Raw genomic sequence first — 21,612 nt, forward strand, 5'->3', positions numbered from 1 at the left:
GGGAGTCTTTGAAGGGGACAGTGTGGTGCGAGCTTTACTCTGTATCTAACCCCGTGCTGTACCTGTCCTGGGAGTGTTTGATGGGGACAGTGTGGATGGAGCTTTGCTGTGTATCTAACCCCGTGCTGTAACTGTCCTGGGAGTGTTTGATGGGGACAGTGTGGAGGGAGCTTTACTCTGTATCTAACTCCGTGCTGTACCTGTCCTGGGAGTGTTTGATGGGGACAGTGACGAGGGAGCTTTACTCTGTATCTAACCCCGTCCATTCCTGTCCTGGGAGTGTTTGATGGGGACAGTGTAGAGGGAGCTTTACTCTGTATCGAACCCCGTGCTGTACCTGTCCTGGGAGTGTTTGATGGGGACAGTGTAGAGGGAGCTTTACTCTGTATCTAACCCCGTGCTTTACGTATCCTGGGAGTGTTTGATGGGGACAGTGTCGAGGGAGCTTTACTCTGTATCGAACCCCGTGCTGTACCTGTCCTGGGAGTGTTTGATGGGGACAGTGTAGAGGGAGCTTTACTCTGTATCTAACCCCGTGCTATACCTGTCCTGGGAGTGTTTGATGGGAACAGTGTAGAGGGAGCTTTACTCTGCATCGAACCCTGTGCTGTACCTGTCCTGGGAGTGTTTGATGGGGACAGTGTCGAGGGAGGTTTACTCTGTATCTAACCTCGTGCTGTACCTGTCCTGGGAGTGTTTGATGGGAACAGTGTAGAGGGAGCTTTACTCTGTATCTAACCCCGTGCTGTACCTGTCCTGGGAGTGTTTAATAGGGACAGTGTAGAGGGAGCTTTACTCTGTATCTAACCCCATGCTGTATCTGTCCTGGGAGTGTTTGATGGGGACAGTGTAGAGGGAGCTTTACTCTGTATCTAACCCCGTGCTGTACCTGTCCTGGGAGTGTTTGATGGGGACAGTGTAGAGGGAGGTTTACTCTATATCTAACCCCGTGCTGTACCTGTCGTGGGAGTGTTTGATGGGAACAGTGTAGAGGGAGCTTTACTCTGTATCTAACCCCGTGCTGTACCTGTCCTGGGAGTGTTTAATAGGGACAGTGTAGAGGGAGCTTTACTCTGTATCTAACCCCGTGCTGTACCTGTCCTGGGAGTGTTTGATGGGGACAGTGTAGAGGGAGCTTTTCTCTGTATCTAACCCCGTGCTGTACCTGTCCTGGGAGTGTTTGATGGGGACAGTGTAGAGGGAGGTTTACTCTATATCTAACCCCGTGCTGTGCCTGTCCTGGGAGTGTTTGATGGGGACAGTGTTGTGGGAGCTTTACTCTGAATCTAACCCTGTGCTGTACCTGTACTGGGAGCGTTTGATGGGGAGAGTGTAGGGGGAGCTTTACCCTGTATCGAACCCCGTGCTGTACCTGTCCTGGGAGTGTTTGATGGGGACAGTGTAGAGGGAGCTTTACTCTGTATCTATCCCCGTGCTGTACCTGTCCTGGGAGTGTTTGATGGGGAGAGTGGAGGGGGAGCTTTACTCTGTATCTAACCCCGTGCTGTTCCTGTCCTGGGAGTGTTGGTGGGGATAGTGTAGAGGGAGCTTTACTCTGTATCTAACCCTGTGCTGTACCTGTCCTGGGAGTGTTTGATGGGGACAGTGTGGAGGGAGCTTTACTCTGTATCTAACCACGTGCTGTACGTATCCTGGGAGTGTTTGATGGGGACAGTGTAGAGGGAGCTTTACTCTGTATCTACACCCGTGCTGTACCTGTCCTGGGAGTGTTTGATGGGGACAGTGTGGAGGGAGCTTTACTCTGTATCTAATCCCATGCTGTACCTGTCCTGGGAGTGTTTGATGGGGACAGTGTTGAGGGAGCTTTACTCTGTATCTCACCCGGTGCTGTACCTGTCCTGGGAGTGTTTGATGGGGACAGTGTGGAGGGAGCTTTACTCTGTATCTAACCCCGTGCTGTACGTATCCTGTGAGTGTTTGATGGGGACAGTGTAGAGGGAGCTTTACTCTGTATCGAACCCCGTGCTGTACCTGTCCTGGGAGTGTTTGATGGGGACAGTGTGGAGGGAGCTTTACTCTGTATCTAACCCCGTGCTGTACCTGTCCTGGGAGTGTTTGATGGGGACAGTGTGGAGGGAGCTTTACTCTGTATCTAACCCCGTGCAGTACCTGTCCTGGGAGTGTTTGATGGGGACAGTGTAGAGGGAGCTTTACTCTGTATCTAACCCCGTGCTGTACCTGTCCTGGGAGTGTTTGATGGGGACAGTGTAGAGGGAGCTTTACTCTGTATCTATCCCCGTGCTGTACCTGTCCTGGGAGTGTTTGATGGGGAGAGTGGAGGGGGAGCTTTACTCTGTATCTGACGCCGTGCTGTGCCTGTCCTGGGAGTGTTGGTGGGGATAGTGTAGAGGGAGCTTTACTCTGTATCTAACCCCGTGCTGTACCAGTCCTGGGAGTGTTTGATGGGGACAGTGTGGAGGGAGCTTTACTCTGTATCTAACCCCGTGCTGTACGTATCCTGGGAGTGTTTGATGAGGACAGTGTAGAGGGAGCTTTACTCTGTATCTACACCCGTGCTGTACCTGTCCTGGGAGTGTTTGATGGGGACAGTGTGGAGGGAGCTTTACTCTGTATCTAACCACGTGCTGTACGTATCCTGGGAGTGTTTGATGGGGACAGTGTAGAGGGAGCTTTACTCTGTATCTAACCCCGTGCTGTACGTACCCTGGGAGTGTTTGATGGGGACAGTGTAGAGGGAGCTTTACTCTGTATCTAACCCCGTGCTGTACCTGTCCTGGGAGTGTTTGATGGGGATAGTGCAGAGGGAGCTTTACTCTGTATCTAACCCCGTGCTGTACCTGTCCTGGGAGTGTTTGATGGGGACAGTGTAGAGGGAGCTTTACTCTGTATCTACACCCGTGCTGTACCTGTCCTGGGAGTGTTTGATGGGGACAGTGTGGAGGGAGCTTTACTCTGTATCTAACCCCATGCTGTACCTGTCCTGGGAGTGTTTGATGGGGACAGTGTGGAGGGAGCTTTACTCTGTATCTAACACCGTGCTGTACCTGTCCCTGGAGTGTTTGATGGGGACAGTGTTGAGGGAGCTTTACTCTGTATCTAAGCCCGTGCTGTACCTGTCCTGGGAGTGTTTGATGGGGACAGTGTGGAGGGAGCTTTACTCTGTATCTAACCCCGTGCTGTACCTGTCCTGGGAGTGTTTGATGGGGAGAGTGGAGGGGGAGCTTTACTCTGTATCGACACCCGTGCTGTACCTGTCCTGGGAGTGTTTGATGGGGACAGTGTGGAGGGAGCTTTACTCTGTATCTAACCCCATGCTGTACCTGTCCTGGGAGTCTTTGATGGGGGCAGTGTTGAGGGAGCTTTACTCTGTATCTAACCCCGTGCTGTACCTGTCCTGGGAGTGTTTGATGGGGACAGTGTAGAGGGAGCTTTACTCTGTATCGAACCCCGTGCTGTACCTGTCCTGGGAGTGTTTGATGGGGACAGTGTGGAGGGAGCTTTACTCTGTATCTAACCCCGTGCTGTACCTGTCCTGGGAGTGTTTGATGGGGACAGTGTGGAGGGAGCTTTACTCTGTATCTAACCCCGTGCTGTACCTGTCCTGGGAGTGTTTGATGGGGACAGTGTAGAGGGAGCTTTACTCTGTATCTATCCCCGTGCTGTACCTGTCCTGGGAGTGTTTGATGGGGAGAGTGGAGGGGGAGCTTTACTCTGTATCTGACGCCGTGCTGTGCCTGTCCTGGGAGTGTTGGTGGGGATAGTGTAGAGGGAGCTTTACTCTGTATCTAACCCCGTGCTGTACCTGTCCTGGGAGTGTTTGATGGGGACAGTGTGGAGGGAGCTTTACTCTGTATCTAACCCCGTGCTGTACGTATCCTGGGAGTGTTTGATGAGGACAGTGTAGAGGGAGCTTTACTCTGTATCTACACCCGTGCTGTACCTGTCCTGGGAGTGTTTGATGGGGACAGTGTGGAGGGAGCTTTACTCTGTATCTAACCCCATGCTGTACCTGTCCTGGGAGTGTTTGATGGGGACAGTGTTGAGGGAGCTTTACTCTGTATCTAACCCCGTGCTGTACCTGTCCTGGGAGTGTTTGATGGGGACAGTGTGGAGGGAGCTTTACTCTGTATCTAACCCCGTGCTGTACGTATCCTGGGAGTGTTTGATGGGGACAGTGTAGAGGGAGCTTTACTCTGTATCGAACCCCGTGCTGTACCTGTCCTGGGAGTGTTTGATGGGGACAGTGTGGAGGGAGCTTTACTCTGTATCTAACCCCGTGCTGTACCTGTCCTGGGAGTGTTTGATGGGGACAGTGTGGAGGGAGCTTTACTCTGTATCCAACCCCGTGCAGTACCTGTCCTGGGAGTGTTTGATGGGGACAGTGTAGAGGGAGCTTTACTCTGTATCTAACCCCGTGCTGTACCTGTCCTGGGAGTGTTTGATGGGGACAGTGTAGAGGGAGCTTTACTCTGTATCTATCCCCGTGCTGTACCTGTCCTGGGAGTGTTTGATGGGGAGAGTGGAGGGGGAGCTTTACTCTGTATCTGACGCCGTGCTGTGCCTGTCCTGGGAGTGTTGGTGGGGATAGTGTAGAGGGAGCTTTACTCTGTATCTAACCCCGTGCTGTACCTGTCCTGGGAGTGTTTGATGGGGACAGTGCGGAGGGAGCTTTACTCTGTATCTAACCCCGTGCTGTACGTATCCTGGGAGTGTTTGATGAGGACAGTGTAGAGGGAGCTTTACTCTGTATCTACACCCGTGCTGTACCTGTCCTGGGAGTGTTTGATGGGGACAGTGTGGAGGGAGCTTTACTCTGTATCTAACCCCATGCTGTACCTGTCCTGGGAGTGTTTGATGGGGACAGTGTGGAGGGAGCTTTACTCTGTATCTAACACCGTGCTGTACCTGTCCTGGGAGTGTTTGATGGGGACAGTGTTGAGGGAGCTTTACTCTGTATCTAACCCCGTGCTGTACCTGTCCTGGGAGTGTTTGATGGGGACAGTGTGGAGGGAGCTTTACTCTGTATCTAACCCCGTGCTGTACCTGTCCTGGGAGTGTTTGATGGGGACAGTGTGGAGGGAGCTTTACTCTGTATCTAACCCCGTGCTGTACGTATCCTGGGAGTGTTTGATGGGGACAGTGTAGAGGGAGCTTTACTCTGTATCTAACCCCGTGCTGTACGTATCCTGGGAGTGTTTGATGGGGACAGTGTAGAGGGAGCTTTACTCTGTATCTAACCCCGTGCTGTACCTGTCCTGGGAGTGTTTGATGGGGATAGTGCAGAGGGAGCTTTACTCTGTATCTAACCCCGTGCTGTACCTGTCCTGGGAGTGTTTGATGGGGACAGTGTAGAGGGAGCTTTACTCTGTATCTACACCCGTGCTGTACCTGTCCTGGGAGTGTTTGATGGGGACAGTGTGGAGGGAGCTTTACTCTGTATCTAACCCCATGCTGTACCTGTCCTGGGAGTGTTTGATGGGGACAGTGTGGAGGGAGCTTTACTCTGTATCTAACACCGTGCTGTACCTGTCCTGGGAGTGTTTGATGGGGACAGTGTTGAGGGAGCTTTACTCTGTATCTAACCCCGTGCTGTTCCTGTCCTGGGAGTGTTTGATGGGGACAGTGTGGAGGGAGCTTTACTCTGTATCGAACCCCGTGCTGTACCTGTCCTGGGAGTGTTTGATGGGGAGAGTGGAGGGGGAGCTTTACTCTGTATCTGACGCCGTGCTGTGCCTGTCCTGGGAGTGTTGGTGGGGATAGTGTAGAGGGAGCTTTACTCTGTATCTAAGCCCGTGCTGTACCTGTCCTGGGAGTGTTTGATGGGGACAGTGTGGAGGGAGCTTTGCTCTGTATCTAACCACGTGCTGTACGTATCCTGGGAGTGTTTGATGGGGACAGTGTAGAGGGAGCTTTACTCTGTATCTACACCCGTGCTGTACCTGTCCTGGGAGTGTTTGATGGGGACAGTGTGGAGGGAGCTTTACTCTGTATCTAACCCCATGCTGTACCTGTCCTGGGAGTGTTTGATGGGGGCAGTGTTGAGGGAGCTTTACTCTGTATCTAACCCCGTGCTGTACCTGTCCTGGGAGTGTTTGATGGGGACAGTGTAGAGGGAGCTTTACTCTGTATCGAACCCCGTGCTGTACCTGTCCTGGGAGTGTTTGATGGGGACAGTGTGGAGGGAGCTTTACTCTGTATCTAACCCCGTGCTGTACCTGTCCTGGGAGTGTTTGATGGGGACAGTGTGGAGGGAGCTTTACTCTGTATCTAACCCCGTGCAGTACCTGTCCTGGGAGTGTTTGATGGGGACAGTGTAGAGGGAACTTTACTCTGTATCTAACCCCGTGCTGTACCTGTCCTGGGAGTGTTTGATGGGGACAGTGTAGAGGGAGCTTTACTCTGTATCTATCCCCGTGCTGTACCTGTCCTGGGAGTGTTTGATGGGGAGAGTGGAGGGGGAGCTTTACTCTGTATCTGACGCCGTGCTGTGCCTGTCCTGGGAGTGTTGGTGGGGATAGTGTAGAGGGAGTTTACTCTGTATCTAACCCCGTGCTGTACCTGTCCTGGGAGTGTTTGATGGGGACAGTGTGGAGGGAGCTTTACTCTGTATCTAACCCCGTGCTGTACATATCCTGGGAGTGTTTGATGAGGACAGTGTTGAGGGAGCTTTACTCTGTATCTACACCCGTGCTGTACCTGTCCTGGGAGTGTTTGATGGGGACAGTGTGGAGGGAGCTTTACTCTGTATATAACACCGTGCTGTACCTGTCCTGGGAGTGTTTGATGTGGACAGTGTTGAGGGAGCTTTACTCTGTATCTAACCCCGTGCTGTACCTGTCCTGGGAGTGTTTGATGGGGACAGTGTGGAGGGAGCTTTACTCTGTATCTAACCCCGTGCTGTACCTGTCCTGGGAGTGTTTGATGGGGACAGTGTGGAGGGAGCTTTACTCTGTATCTAACCCCGTGCTGTACGTATCCTGGGAGTGTTTGATGGGGACAGTGTAGAGGGAGCTTTACTCTGTATCTAACCCCGTGCTGTACGTATCCTGGGAGTGTTTGATGGGGACAGTGTAGAGGGAGCTTTACTCTGTATCTAACCCCGTGCTGTACCTGTCCTGGGAGTGTTTGATGGGGATAGTGCAGAGGGAGCTTTACTCTGTATCTAACCCCGTGCTGTACCTGTCCTGGGAGTGTTTGATGGGGACAGTGTAGAGGGAGCTTTACTCTGTATCTAACCCCGTGCTGTACCTGTCCTGGGAGTGTTTGATGGGGACAGTGTAGAGGGAGCTTTACTCTGTATCTAACCCCATGCTGTACCTGTCCTGGGAGTGTTTGATGGGGACAGTGTAGAGGGAGCTTTACTCTGTATCTAACCTCGTGCTGTACCTGTCCTGGGAATGTTTGATGGGGACAGTGTAGAGGGAGCTTTACTCTGTATCTAACCCCGTGCTGTACGTATCCTGGGAGTGTTTGATGGGGACAGTGTCGAGGGAGCTTTACTCTGTATCGAACCCCGTGCTGTACCTGTCCTGGGAGTGTTTGATGGGGACAGTGTAGAGGGAGCTTTACTCTGTATCTAACCCCGTGCTGTACCTGTCCTGGGAGTGTTTGATGGGAACAGTGTAGAGGGAGCTTTACTCTGTATCGAACACCATGCTGTACCTGTCCTGGGAGTGTTTGATGGGGACAGTGTCGAGGGAGGTTTACTCTGTATCTAACCTCGTGCTGTACCTGTCCTGGGAGTGTTTGATGGGAACAGTGTAGAGGGAGCTTTACTCTGTATCTAACCCCGTGCTGTACCTGTCCTGGGAGTGTTTAATAGGGACAGTGTAGAGGGAGCTTTACTCTGTATCTAACCCCGTGCTGTACCTGTCCTGGGAGTGTTTGATGGGGACAGTGTAGAGGGAGCTTTACTCTGTATCTAACCCCGTGCTGTACCTGTCCTGGGAGTGTTTGATGGGGACAGTGTACAGGGAGGTTTACTCTATATCTAACCCCGTGCTGTACCTGTCCTGGGAGTGTTTGATGGGAACAGTGTAGAGGGAGCTTTACTCTGTATCTAACCCCGTGCTGTACCTGTCCTGGGAGTGTTTAATAGGGACAGTGTAGGGGGAGCTTTACTCTGTATCTAACCCCGTGCTGTACCTGTCCTGGGAGTTTTTGATGGGGACAGTGTAGAGGGAGCTTTACTCTGTATCTAACCCCGTGCTGTACCTGTCCTGGGAGTGTTTGATGGGGACAGTGTAGAGGGAGGTTTACTCTATATCTAACCCCGTGCTGTACCTGTCCTGGGAGTGTTTGATGGGAACAGTGTAGAGGGAGCATTACTCTGTATCTAACCCCGGGCTGTACCTGTCCTGGGAGTGTTTGATGGGGACAGTGTAGAGGGAGCTTTACTCTGTATCTAACCCCGTGCTGTACCTGTCCTGGGAGTGTTTGATGGGGACAGTGTAGAGGGAGGTTTACTCTATATCTAACCCCGTGCTGTACCTGTCCTGGGCGTGTTTGATGGGGACAGTGTAGAGGGAGGTTTACTCTATATCTAACCCCGTGCTGTACCTGTCCTGGGAGTGTTTGATGGGAACAGTGTAGAGGGAGCTTTACTCTGTATCTAACCCCGTGCTGTACCTGTCCTGGGAGTGTTTAATAGGGACAGTGTAGAGGGAGCTTTACTCTGTATCTAACCCCGTGCTGTACCTGTCCTGGGAGTGTTTGATGGGGACAGTGTAGACGGAGCTTTACTCTGTATCTAACCCCGTGCTGTACCTGTCCTGGGAGTGTTTGATGGGGACAGTGTAGAGGGAGCTTTACTCTGTATCTAACCCCGTGCTGTACCTGTCCTGGGAGTGTTTGATGGGGACAGTGTAGAGGGAGCTTTACTCTGTATCTAACCCCGTGCTGTACCTGTCCTGGGAGTGTTTGATGGGAATAGTGTAGAACATAGAACATAGAACAATACAGCGCAGTCCAGGCCCTTCGGCCCACGATGTTGCACCGAAACAAAAGCCATCCAACCTACACTATGCCATTGTCATCCATATGTTTATCCAATAAACTTTTAAATGCCCTCAATGTTGGCGAGTTCACCACTGTAGCAGGTAGGGCATTCCACGGCCTCACTACTCTTTGCGTAAAGAACCTACCTCTGACCTCTGTCCTATATCTATTACCCCTCAGTTTAAAGTTATGTCCCCTCGTGCCAGCCATATCCATCCGCGGGAGAAGGCTCTCACTGTCCACCCTATCCAACCCCCTGATCATTTTGTATGCCTCTATTAAGTCTCCTCTTAACCTTCTTCTCTCCAACGAAAACAACCTCAAGTCCATCAGCCTTTCCTCATAAGATTTTCCCTCCATACCAGGCAACATCCTGGTAAATCTCCTCTGCACCCGCTCCAAAGCCTCCACGTCCTTCCTATAATGCGGTGACCAGAACTGTACGCAATACTCCAAATGCGGCCGTACCAGAGTTCTGTACAGCTGCAACATGACCTCCCGACTCCGGAACTCAATCCCTCTACCAATAAAGGCCAACACTCCATAGGCCTTCTTCACAACCCTATCAACCTGGGTGGCAACTTTCAGGGATCTATGTACATGGACACCTAGATCCCTCTGCTCATCCACACTTTCAAGAACTTTACCATTAGCCAAATATTCCGCATTCCTGTTATTCCTTCCAAAGTGAATCACCTCACACTTCTCTACATTAAACTCCATTTGCCACCTCTCGGCCCAGCTCTGCAGCTTATCTATATCCCTCTGTAATCTGCTACATCCTTCCACACTATCGACAACACCACCGACTTTAGTATCGTCTGCAAATTTACTCACCCACCCTTCTGCGCCTTCCTCTAGGTCATTGATAAAAATGACAAACAGCAACGGCCCCAGAACAGATCCTTGTGGTACTCCACTTGTGACTGTACTCCATTCTGAACATTTCCCATCAACCACCACCCTCTGTCTTCTTTCAGCTAGCCAATTTCTGATCCACATCTCTAAATCACCCTCAATCCCCAGCCTCCGTATTTTTTGCAATAGCCTACCGTGGGGAACCTTATCAAACGCTTTGCTGAAATCCATATACACCACATCAACTGCTCTACCCTCGTCTACCTGTTCAGTCACCTTCTCAAAGAACTCAATAAGGTTTGTGAGGCATGACCTACCCTTCACAAAGCCATGCTGACTATCCCTGATCATATTATTCCTATCTAGATGATTATAAATCTTGTCTCTTATAATCCCCTCCAAGACTTTACCCACTACAGACGTGAGGCTCACCGGCCTATAGTTGCCGGGGTTCTCTCTGCTCCCCTTTTTGAACAAAGGGACCACATTTGCTGTCCTCCAGTCCTCTGGCACTATTCCTGTATCCAATGATGACATAAAAATCAAAGCCAATGGTCCAGCAATCTCTTCCCTGGCCTCCCATAGAATCCTAGGATAAATCCCATCAGGTCCCGGGGACTTATCTATTTTCAGCCTGTCCAGAATTGCCAACACCTCTTCCCTACGTACCTCAATGCCATCTATTCTAATAGCCTGGGTCTCAGCATTCTCCTCCACAACATTATCTTTTTCCTGAGTGAATACTGACGAAAAATATTCATTTAGTATCTCGCCTATCTCTTCAGACTCCACACACAATTTCCCATCCCTGTCCTTGACTGGTCCTACTCTTTCCCTAGTCATTCGCTTATTCCTGACATACCTATAGAAAGCTTTTGGGTTTTCCTTGATCCTTCCTGCCAAATACTTCTCATGTCCCCTCCTTGCTCGTCTTAGCTCTCTCTTTAGATCCTTCCTCGCTACCTTGTAACTATCCATCGCCCCAACCGAAACTTCACACATCATCTTCACATAGGCCTCCTTCTTCCTCTTAACAAGAGATTCCACTTCCTTGGTAAACCACGGTTCCCTCGCTCGACGCCTTCCTCCCTGTCTGACCGGTACATACTTATCAAGAACACGCAGTAGCTGATCCTTGAACAAGCCCCACTTATCCAGTGTGCCCAACACTTGCAGCCTACTCCTCCACCTTATCCCGCCCAAGTCACGTCTAATGGCATCATAATTGCCCTTCCCCCAGCTATAACTCTTGCCCTGCGGTGTATACTTATCCCTTTCCATCATTAACGTAAACGTCACCGAATTGTGGTCACTGTCCCCAAAGTGCTCTCCTACCTCCAAATCCAACACCTGGCCTGGTTCATTACCCAAAACCAAATCCAACGTGGCCTCGCCTCTTGTTGGCCTGTCAACATATTGTTTCAGGAAACCCTCCTGCACACACTGTACAAAAAACGACCCATCTATTGTACTCGAACTATATCTTTTCCAGTCAATATTTGGAAAGTTAAAATCTCCCATAATAACTACCCTGTTACTTTCGCTCATATCCAGAATCATCTTCGCCATCCTTTCCTCTACATCCCTAGAACTATTAGGAGGCCTATAAAAAACTCCCAACAGGGTGACCTCTCCTTTCCTGTTTCTAACTTCAGCCCATACTACCTCGGAAGAAGAGTCCCCATCTAGCATCCTCTCCGCCACCGTAATACTGCTCTTGACTAGCAGCGCCACACCTCCCCCTCTTTTGCCTCCTTCTCTGAGCTTACTAAAACACCTAAACCCCGGAACCTGCAACATCCATTCCTGTCCCTGCTCTATCCATGTCTCCGAAATGGCCACAACATCGAAGTCCCAGGTACCAACCCACGCTGCCAGTTCCCCTACCTTGTTTCGTATACTCCTGGCATTGAAGTAGACACACTTCAAACCACCTACCTGAACACTGGCCCCCTCCTGCGATGTCAAATCTGTGCTCCTGACCTCTATACTCTCATTCTCCCTTACCCTAAAACTACAATCCAGGTTCCCATGCCCCTGCTGCATTAGTTTAAACCCCCCCAAAGAGCACTAACAAATCTCCCCCCCAGGATATTTGTGCCCCGCAGGTTCAGATGTAGACCATCCTGTCTGTAGAGGTCCCACCTTCCCCAGAAAGAGCCCCAGTTATCCAGAAATCTGAAACCCTCCCGCCTGCACCATCCCTGTAGCCACGTGTTTAAATGCTCTCTCTCCCTATTCCTCATCTCACTATCACGTGGCACGGGCAACAACCCAGAGATAACAACTCTGTTTGTTCTAGTTCTGAGCTTCCATCCTAGCTCCCTGAAAGCCTGCCTGACATCCTTGTCCCCTTTCCTACCTATGTCGTTGGTGCCAATGTGGACCACGACTTGGGGCTGCTCCCCCTCCCCCCTAAGGACCCGGAAAACACGATCCGAGACATCACGTACCCTTGCACCTGGGAGGCAACATACCAAACGTGAGTCCCTCACGCTCCCACAAAATCTCCTATCTGTGCCCCTGACTATAGAGTCCCCAATTACTAATGCTCTGCTCCTCTCCCCCCTTCCCTTCTGAGCAACAGGGACAGACTCCGTGCCAGAGGCCCGTACCCCATGGCTTACCCCTGGTAAGTCGTCCCCCCCACAAGTATCCAAAGCGGTATACTTGTTTCTCAGGGGAACGACCACAGGGGATCCCTGCACTGACTGCTTTTTCCCAGTCCCTCTTACAGTTACCCACCTATCTCCAATCTTTGGTGTAACTAATTCCCTGAAGCTGCTATCTATGACCCCTTCTGCCTCCCGAATGATCCGAAGTTCTTCCAACTCCAGCTCCAGTTCCCTAACTCGGTCTTGGAGGAGCTGGAGATGGCAGCACTTCCTGCAGGTAAAATCAGCAGGGACACTAACTGCATCCCTCACCTCAAACATCCTGCAGGAGGAACATTGCACTCCCTTCCCTGCCATTCCTCTAACTTTCTACCAAGATCTGGCTAACAACTAAATTAAATTTTTATAAAAAATAATAATAATATAATAAAAATATGGTACTTACCTCAGACCAAGGTAGAGGGAGCATTACTCTGTATCTAACCCCGTGCTGTACCTGTCCTGGGAGTGTTTGATGGGGACAGTGTAGTGGGAGTTTTACCCTGTATCTAACCCCGTGCTGTACCTGTCCTGGGAGTGTTTGATGGGGACAGTGTAGAGGGAGCTTTACTCTGTATCTAACCCCGTGCTGTACCTGTCCTGGGAGTGTTTTACAGGGACAGTGTAGAGGGAGCTTTACTCTGTATCTAACCCCGTGCTGTACCTGTCCTGGGAGTGTTTGATGGGGACAGTGTGGAGGGAGCTTTACTCTGTATCTAACCCCGTGCTGTACCTGTCCTGGGAGTGTTTGATGGGGACAGTGTAGAGGGAGCTTTACTCTGTATCTAACCCCGTGCTGTACCTGTCCTGGGAGTGTTTGATGGGGACAGTGTGGAGGGAGCTTTACTCTGTATCTAACCCCGTGCTGTACGTATCCTGGGAGTGTTTGATGGGGACAGTGTAGAGGGAGCTTTACTCTGTATCTAACCCCGTGCTGTACGTATCCTGGGAGTGTTTGATGGGGACAGTGTAGAGGGAGCTTTACTCTGTATCTAACCCCGTGCTGTACCTGTCCTGGGAGTGTTTGATGGGGACAGTGTAGTGGGAGTTTTACCCTGTATCTAACCCCGTGCTGTACCTGTCCTGGGAGTGTTTGATGGGGACAGTGTAGAGGGAGCTTTACTCTGTATCTAACCCCGTGCTGTACCTGTCCTGGGAGTGTTTTACAGGGACAGTGTAGAGGGAGCTTTACTCTGTATCTAACCCCGTGCTGTACCTGTCCTGGGAGTGTTTGATGGGGACAGTGTGGAGGGAGCTTTACTCTGTATCTAACCCCGTGCTGTACCTGTCCTGGGAGTGTTTGATGGGGACAGTGTAGAGGGAGCTTTACTCTGTATCTAACCCCGTGCTGTACCTGTCCTGGGAGTGTTTGATGGGGACAGTGTGGAGGGAGCTTTACTCTGTATCTAACCCCGTGCTGTACGTATCCTGGGAGTGTTTGATGGGGACAGTGTAGAGGGAGCTTTACTCTGTATCTAACCCCGTGCTGTACGTATCCTGGGAGTGTTTGATGGGGACAGTGTAGAGGGAGCTTTACTCTGTATCTAACCCCGTGCTGTACCTGTCCTGGGAGTGTTTGATGGGGATAGTGCAGAGGGAGCTTTACTCTGTATCTAACCCCGTGCTGTACCTGTCCTGGGAGTGTTTGATGGGGACAGTGTAGAGGGAGCTTTACTCTGTATCTAACCCCGTGCTGTACCTGTCCTGGGAGTGTTTGATGGGGACAGTGTAGAGGGAGCTGTACTCTGTATCTAACCCCGTGCTGTACCTGTCCTGGGAGTGTTTGATGGGGACAGTGTAGAGGGAGCTGTACTCTGTATCTAACCCCGTGCTGTACCTGTCCTGGGAGTGTTTGATGGGGACCGTGTAGAGGGAACTTTACTCTGTATCTAACCCCGTGCTGTACCTGTCCTGGGAGTGTTTGATGGGGACAGTGTAGAGAGAGCTTTACTCTGTATCTAACCCCGTGCTGTACCTGTCCTGGGAGTGTTTGATGGGGACAGTGTAGAGGGAGCTTTACTCTGTATCTAACCCCGTGCTGTAGGTATCCTGGGAGTGTTTGATGAGGACAGTGTAGAGGGAGCTTTACTCTGTATCTACACCCGTGCTGTACCTGTCCTGGGAGTGTTTGATGGGGACAGTGTGGAGGGAGCTTTACTCTGTATCTAACCCCATGCTGTACCTGTCCTGGGAGTGTTTGATGGCGACAGTGTGGAGGGAGCTTTACTCTGTATCTAACACCGTGCTGTACCTGTCCTGGGAGTGTTTGATGGGGACAGTGTTGAGGGAGCTTTACTCTGTATCTAACCCCGTGCTGTACCTGTCCTGGGAGTGTTTGATGGGGACAGTGTGGAGGGAGCTTTACTCTGTATCTAACCCCGTGCTGTACCTGTCCTGGGAGTGTTTGATGGGGACAGTGTGGAGGGAGCTTTACTCTGTATCTAACCCCGTGCTGTACGTATCCTGGGAGTGTTTGATGGGGACAGTGTAGAGGGAGCTTTACTCTGTATCTAACCCCGTGCTGTACGTATCCTGGGAGTGTTTGATGGGGACAGTGTAGAGGGAGCTTTACTCTGTATCTAACCCCGTGCTGTACCTGTCCTGGGAGTGTTTGATGGGGATAGTGCAGAGGGAGCTTTACTCTGTATCTAACCCCGTGCTGTACCTGTCCTGGGAGTGTTTGATGGGGACAGTGTAGAGGGAGCTTTACTCTGTATCTAACCCCGTGCTGTACCTGTCCTGGGAGTGTTTGATGGGGACAGTGTAGAGGGAGCTTTACTCTGTATCTAACCCCATGCTGTACCTGTCCTGGGAGTGTTTGATGGGGACAGTGTAGAGGGAGCTTTACTCTGTATCTAACCTCGTGCTGTACCTGTCCTGGGAATGTTTGATGGGGACAGTGTAGAGGGAGCTTTACTCTGTATCTAACCCCGTGCTGTACGTATCCTGGGAGTGTTTGATGGGGACAGTGTCGAGGGAGCTTTACTCTGTATCGAACCCCGTGCTGTACCTGTCCTGGGAGTGTTTGATGGGGACAGTGTAGAGGGAGCTTTACTCTGTATCTAACCCCGTGCTGTACCTGTCCTGGGAGTGTTTGATGGGAACAGTGTAGAGGGAGCTTTACTCTGTATCTAACCCCGTGCTGTACCTGTCCTGGGAGTGTTTAATAGGGACAGTGTAGGGGGAGCTTTACTCTGTATCTAACCCCGTGCTGTACCTGTCCTGGGAGTGTTTGATGGGGACAGTGTAGAGGGAGCTTTACTCTGTATCTAACCCCGTGCTGTACCTGTCCTGGGAGTGTTTGATGGGGACAGTGTAGAGGGAGGTTTACTCTATATCTAACCCCGTGCTGTACCTGTCCTGGGAGTGTTTGATGGGAACAGTGTAGAGGGAGCATTACTCTGTATCTAACCCCGGGCTGTACCTGTCCTGGGAGTGTTTGATGGGGACAGTGTCGAGGGAGCTTTACTCTGTATCTAACCCCGTGCTGTACCTGTCCTGGGAGTGTTTGATGGGGACAGTGTAGAGGGAGGTTTACTCTATATCTAACCCCGTGCTGTACCTGTCCTGGGAGTGTTTGATGGGGACAGTGTAGAGGGAGGTTTACTCTATATCTAACCCCGTGCTGTACCTGTCCTGGGAGTGTTTGATGGGAACAGTGTAGAGGGAGCATTACTCTGTATCTAACCCCGGGCTGTACCTGTCCTGGGAGTGTTTGATGGGGACAGTGTAGAGGGAGCTTTACTCTGTATCTAACCCCGTGCTGTACCTGTCCTGGGAGTGTTTGATGGGGACAGTGTAGAGGGAGGTTTACTCTATATCTAACCCCGTGCTGTACCTGTCCTGGGAGTGTTTGATGGGGACAGTGTAGAGGGAGCTTTACTCTGTATCTAACCCCGAGCTGTACCTGTCCTGGGAGTGTTTGATGGGGACAGTGCAGAGGGAGCTTTACTCTGTATCTAACCCCGTGCTGTACCTGTCCTGGGAGTGTTTGATGGGGACAGTGTACAGGGAGGTTTACTCTATATCTAACCCCGTGCTGTACCTGTCCTGGGAGTGTTTGATGGGGACAGTGTTGAGGGGTTGGCTGGAGGGCTATGATGTGTTGCAGGATTATGACTCTGCCCTGGACACCCCCCCCCCCCCCCCCCCCCCCCCCCCCCCCCCCCCCCAGGTGCGTTACCCTGACAGAATCACCTTGATCCGGGGGAACCACGAGAGTCGGCAGATCACGCAGGTTTATGGATTCTATGACGAGTGCCTGAGGAAGTATGGGTCAGTGACAGTGTGGCGCTACTGCACCGAAATCTTCGACTACCTCAGTCTGTCCGCCATCATCGACGGCAAGGTAGGGAGCACAGGATGCTGGGAAGCAGCGGAACGAGGGGAACAGTGTGTCTCCGAGGGACCGAGGGGCGCGGGGACCGAGGGGCAGGGGGACCGAGGGGCGCGGGGATCGAGGGGCGCGGGGATCGAGGGGCGCGGGGATCGAGGGGCGCGGGGACCGAGGGGCGCGGGGATCGAGGGGCGCGGGGATCGAGGGGCGCGGGGATCGAGGGGCGCGGGGACCGAGGGGCGCGGGGGACCGAGGGGCGCGGGGACCGAGGGGCGCGGGGACCGAGGGGCGCGGGGACCGAGGGGCAGGGGGACTCGAGGGACGGGGGGCTCGAGGGACGCGGGGATCGAGGGGCGCGGGGATCGAGGGGCGCGGGGACCGAGGGGCGCGGGGATCGAGGGACGCGGGGACCGAGGGACGCGGGGACCGAGGGACGGGGGGCTCGAGGGACGCGGGGACCGAGGGACGGGGGGCTCGAGGGACGGGGGGCTCGAGGGACGCGGGGACCGAGGGACGGGGGGCTCGAGGGGCGCGGGGACCGAGGGACGGGGGGCTCGAGGGGCGCGGGGACCGAGGGGCGCGGGGATCGAGGGGCGCGGGGATCGAGGGGCGCGGGGACCGAGGGACGGGGGGCTCGAGGGACGGGGGGCTCGAGGGACGGGGGGCTCGAGGGACGGGGGGCTCGAGGGACGCGGGGACCGAGGGACGGGGGGCTCGAGGGGCGCGGGGACGGGGGGCTCGAGGGGCGCGGGGACGGGGGGCTCGAGGGGCGCGGGGACCGAGGGGCGCGGGGACCGAGGGGCGCGGGGACCGAGGGGCGCGGGGATCGAGGGGCGGGGGGACGGAGGGGCGCGGGGACCGAGGGGCAGGGGGACCGAGGGGCGCGGGGACCGAGGGGCAGGGGGGCGGAGGGGCAGGGGGGCGGAGGGGCAGGGGGACCGAGGGGCGGGGGGACCGAGGGGCGGGGGGACCGAGGGGCGCGGGGACCGAGGGGCGGGGGGACCGAGGGGCGGGGGGACCGAGGGGCGGGGGGACCGAGGGGCGGGGGGACCGAGGGGCGGGGGGACCGAGGGGCGGGGGGACCGAGGGGCGCGGGGACGGAGGGGCAGGGGGACCGAGGGGCAGGGGGACGGAGGGGCGCGGGGACGGAGGGGCGCGGGGACGGAGGGGCGCGGGGACGGAGGGGCGCGGGGACCGAGGGGCAGGGGGACGGAGGGGCAGGGGACGGAGGGGCGCGGGGACCGAGGGGCAGGGGGACGGAGGGGCAGGGGGAGCTGGGACCGAGGGGCGCTGGGACCGAGGGGCGCGGGGACCGAGGGGCAGGGGGACGGAGGGGCGCGGGGACCGAGGGGCGCGGGGACCGAGGGGCAGGGGGACCGAGGGGCGCGGGGACCGAGGGGCAGGGGGACGGAGGGGCAGGGGACGGAGGGGCGCGGGGACCGAGGGGCAGGGGGACGGAGGGGCAGGGGGAGCTGGGACCGAGGGGCGCGGGGACCGAGGGGCAGGGGGACGGAGGGGCGCGGGGACCGAGGGGCGCGGGGGACCGAGGGGCAGGGGGACCGAGGGGCGCGGGGACCGAGGGGCGCGGGGACCGAGGGGCGCGGGGACGGAGGGGCAGGGGGACGGAGGGGCAGGGGGACCGAGGGGCAGGGGGACGGAGGGGCGCGGGGACCGAGAGGCAGGGGGACGGAGGGGCGCGGGGACCGAGGGGCAGGGGGACGGAGGGGCGCGGGGACCGAGGGGCAGGGGGACGGAGGGGCGCGGGGGACCGAGGGGCAGGGGGACGGAGGGGCGGGGGGACCGAGGGGCAGGGGGACGGAGGGGCGCGGGGTCTGAGGGGCGGGGGGAGCTGGGACGGAGGGGCGGGGGGACCGAGGGGCGCTGGGACCGAGGGGCGCCGGGACCGAGGGGCGCGGGGACCGAGGGGCGGGGGGACGGAGGGGCGGGGGGACGGAGGGGCGGGGGGACCGAGGGGCGCGGGGACCGAGGGGCGGGGGGACCGAGGGGCGGGGGGACCGAGGGGCGGGGGGACCGAGGGGCAGGGGGACCGAGGGGCGCGGGGACCGAGGGGCAGGGGGACGGAGGGGCGCGGGGACGGAGGGGCGCGGGGGCAGGGGGACGGAGGGGCGCGGGGACCGAGGGGCGCGGGGACGGAGGGGCGCGGGGACGGAGGGGCAGGGGGACGGAGGGGCGCGGGGACGGAGGGGCGCGGGGACGGAGGGGCAGGGGGACGGAGGGGCGCGGGGACCGAGGGGCAGGGGGACGGAGGGGCAGGGGGACGGAGGGGCAGGGGAACGGAGGGGCGCGGGGACCGAGGGGCGCGGGGACCGAGGGGCGCGGGGACCGAGGGGCGCGGGGACCGAGGGGCGCGGGGACCGAGGGGCGCGGGGACCGAGGGGCAGGGGGACGGAGGGGCAGGGGGAGCTGGGACCGAGGGGCAGGGGGACCGAGGGGCGCGGGGACCGAGGGGCGCGGGGACCGAGGGGGCGCGGGGACCGAGGGGCAGGGGGACGGAGGGGCGCGGGGTCTGAGGGGCGCGGGGACCGAGGGGCGCGGGGTCTGAGGGGCGCGGGGACCGAGGGGCGGGGGGACCGAGGGGCAGGGGGACGGAGGGGGCGCGGGGACCGAGGGGCAGGGGGACCGAGGGGCGCGGGGTCTGAGGGGCGGGGGGAGCTGGGACGGAGGGGCGGGGGGACCGAGGGGCGCTGGGACCGAGGGGCGCCGGGACCGAGGGGCGCGGGGATGGAGGGGCGCGGGGACTGAGGGGCGGGGGGAGCTGGGACGGAGGGGCGCGGGGACCGAGGGGGCGCGGGGACTGAGGGGCGGGGGGAAGCGGGGACCGAGGGGCGCGGGGACAGAGGGGCGGGGGGAAGCAGGGGCGCGGGGACCAAGGGGAAGCGGGGAGGATGGGACGCGGGGATTGTTAGTGCTATTCAGTGTTGCGTTTATTAATGCCCTCTCATTCTGTCTAGCCGGTGACTCTGTCTAACTCTCTCTCGCTCTGTAGATATTCTGTGTACACGGCGGCCTTTCACCCTCCATTCAGACCCTGGACCAGATTCGAACGATAGATCGTAAACAGGAGGTCCCTCATGATGGGCCCATGTGTGATCTCCTGTGGTCTGATCCTGAAGGTAAATCCAGAAGTTCTGAGTGAGTGACAGGAATGGCCGGGTTCATCTCCCCCACGGACAGCGACTCTCCCCCCACGGGCAGCGTCTCTCCCCCCACGGGCAGCGACTCTCCCCCCACGGGCAGCGACTCTCCCCCCACGGGCAGCGACTCTCCCCCCACGGGCAGCGACTCTCCCCCCACGGGCAGCGACTCTCCCCCCCACGGGCAGCGACTCTCCCCCCACGGGCAGCGACTCTCCCCCCACGGGCAGCGACTCTCCCCCCACGGGCAGCGACTCTCCCCCCACGGGCAGCGACTCTCCCCCCACGGGCAGCGACTCTCCCCCCACGGGCAGCGACTCTCCCCCCACGGGCAGCGACTCTCCCCCCACGGGCAGCGACTCTCCCCCCACGGGCAGCAACTCTCCCCCACGGGCAGCGACTCTCCCCGGGTTCATCTCCCCCACGGGCAGCGACTCTCCCCGGGTTCATCTCCCCCACGGGCAGCGACTCTCCCCCCACGGGCAGCGACTCTCCCCCCACGGGCAGCGACTCTCCCCGGGTTCATCTCCCCCACGGACAGCGACTCTCCCCCCACGGGCAGCGACTCTTCCCCCCACGGGCAGCGACTCTCCCCGGGTTCATCTCCCCCACGGGCAGCGACTCTCCCCCCACGGGCAGCGACTCTCCCCGGGTTCATTTCCCCCACGGGCAGCGACTCTCCCCCACGGACAGCGACTCTCCCCCACGGACAGCGACTCTCCCCCACGGACAGCGACTCTCCCCCACGGGCAGCGACTCTCCCCCACGGACAGCGACTCTCCCCCACGGGCAGCGACTCTCCCCCACGGACAGCGACTCTCCCCCACGGACAGCGACTCTCCCCCACGGACAGCGACTCTCCCCCACGGACAGCGACTCTCCCCCACGGGCAGCGACTCTCCCCCACGGACAGCGACTCTCCCCCACGGACAGCGACTCTCCCCGGGTTTATCTTCCCCCAGCACCGACTCTCCTCGGGTACATCACCCCCGGACAATGAGTCTCCCCAGCATACAGGTCCCCCCCCCACCCATGGGTCACTCTCCCTGGGGTACTGGTCCACCCCCCCCCCACAGGCACCGACTCTTACTATACCTAACGTTATCCGTCTTGCTGTTTCAGACACCACAGGGTGGGGTGTGAGCCCCCGGGGGGCAGGATACCTGTTTGGCAGCGATGTCGTTACTCAGTTCAACGCTGCCAATGACATCGACATGATCTGCCGGGCACACCAGCTGGTGATGGAGGGCTACAAGTGGCACTTTAACGAGACAGTGCTCACCGTGTGGTCAGCACCTAACTACTGCTACAGGTACGTGCAGGTACCGCGCACTGGGCTATCTTCATCTTCATTTCCCTCTATAAGCTCCAAGGAGCGCTGTGTACATTTCTAGTCTGGTTAGACCACACTGGGAGCGCTTTGTACAGTTCTGGTCTGGTTAGACCACACTGGGAGCACTGTGTACAGTTCTGGTCTGGTTAGACCACACTGGGAGCACTGTGTACAGTTCTGGTCCGGTTAGACCACACTGGGAGCACTGTGTACAGTTCTGGTCTGGTTAGACCACACTGGGAGCGCTGTGTACAGTTCTGGTCTGGTTAGACCACACTGGGAACGCTGTGTATAGTT

At 56.7% G+C, this 21,612-nt stretch overlaps 1 protein-coding gene across 1 annotated transcript in view; it reads left to right on the forward strand.

The window, feature by feature from the left end:
• Positions 1–21,391, forward strand: part of LOC140407029 (serine/threonine-protein phosphatase 4 catalytic subunit-like) — a 40,971-nt gene extending 19,580 nt beyond the window's left edge. The window contains exons 2-4 of the mRNA XM_072494811.1: positions 16,666–16,839; positions 19,835–19,961; positions 21,105–21,391. Coding sequence (XP_072350912.1) covers positions 16,666–16,839; positions 19,835–19,961; positions 21,105–21,376 — 573 coding nt within the window. The 3' untranslated portion in view covers positions 21,377–21,391. The remainder of the gene's footprint in view (positions 1–16,665; positions 16,840–19,834; positions 19,962–21,104) is intronic.
• The last annotated feature ends 221 nt before the right edge of the window (positions 21,392–21,612 follow it).

This window comes from Scyliorhinus torazame, unplaced genomic scaffold (assembly GCF_047496885.1).
Source record: "Scyliorhinus torazame isolate Kashiwa2021f unplaced genomic scaffold, sScyTor2.1 scaffold_1116, whole genome shotgun sequence".
Lineage (NCBI taxonomy): Eukaryota > Metazoa > Chordata > Chondrichthyes > Carcharhiniformes > Scyliorhinidae > Scyliorhinus > Scyliorhinus torazame.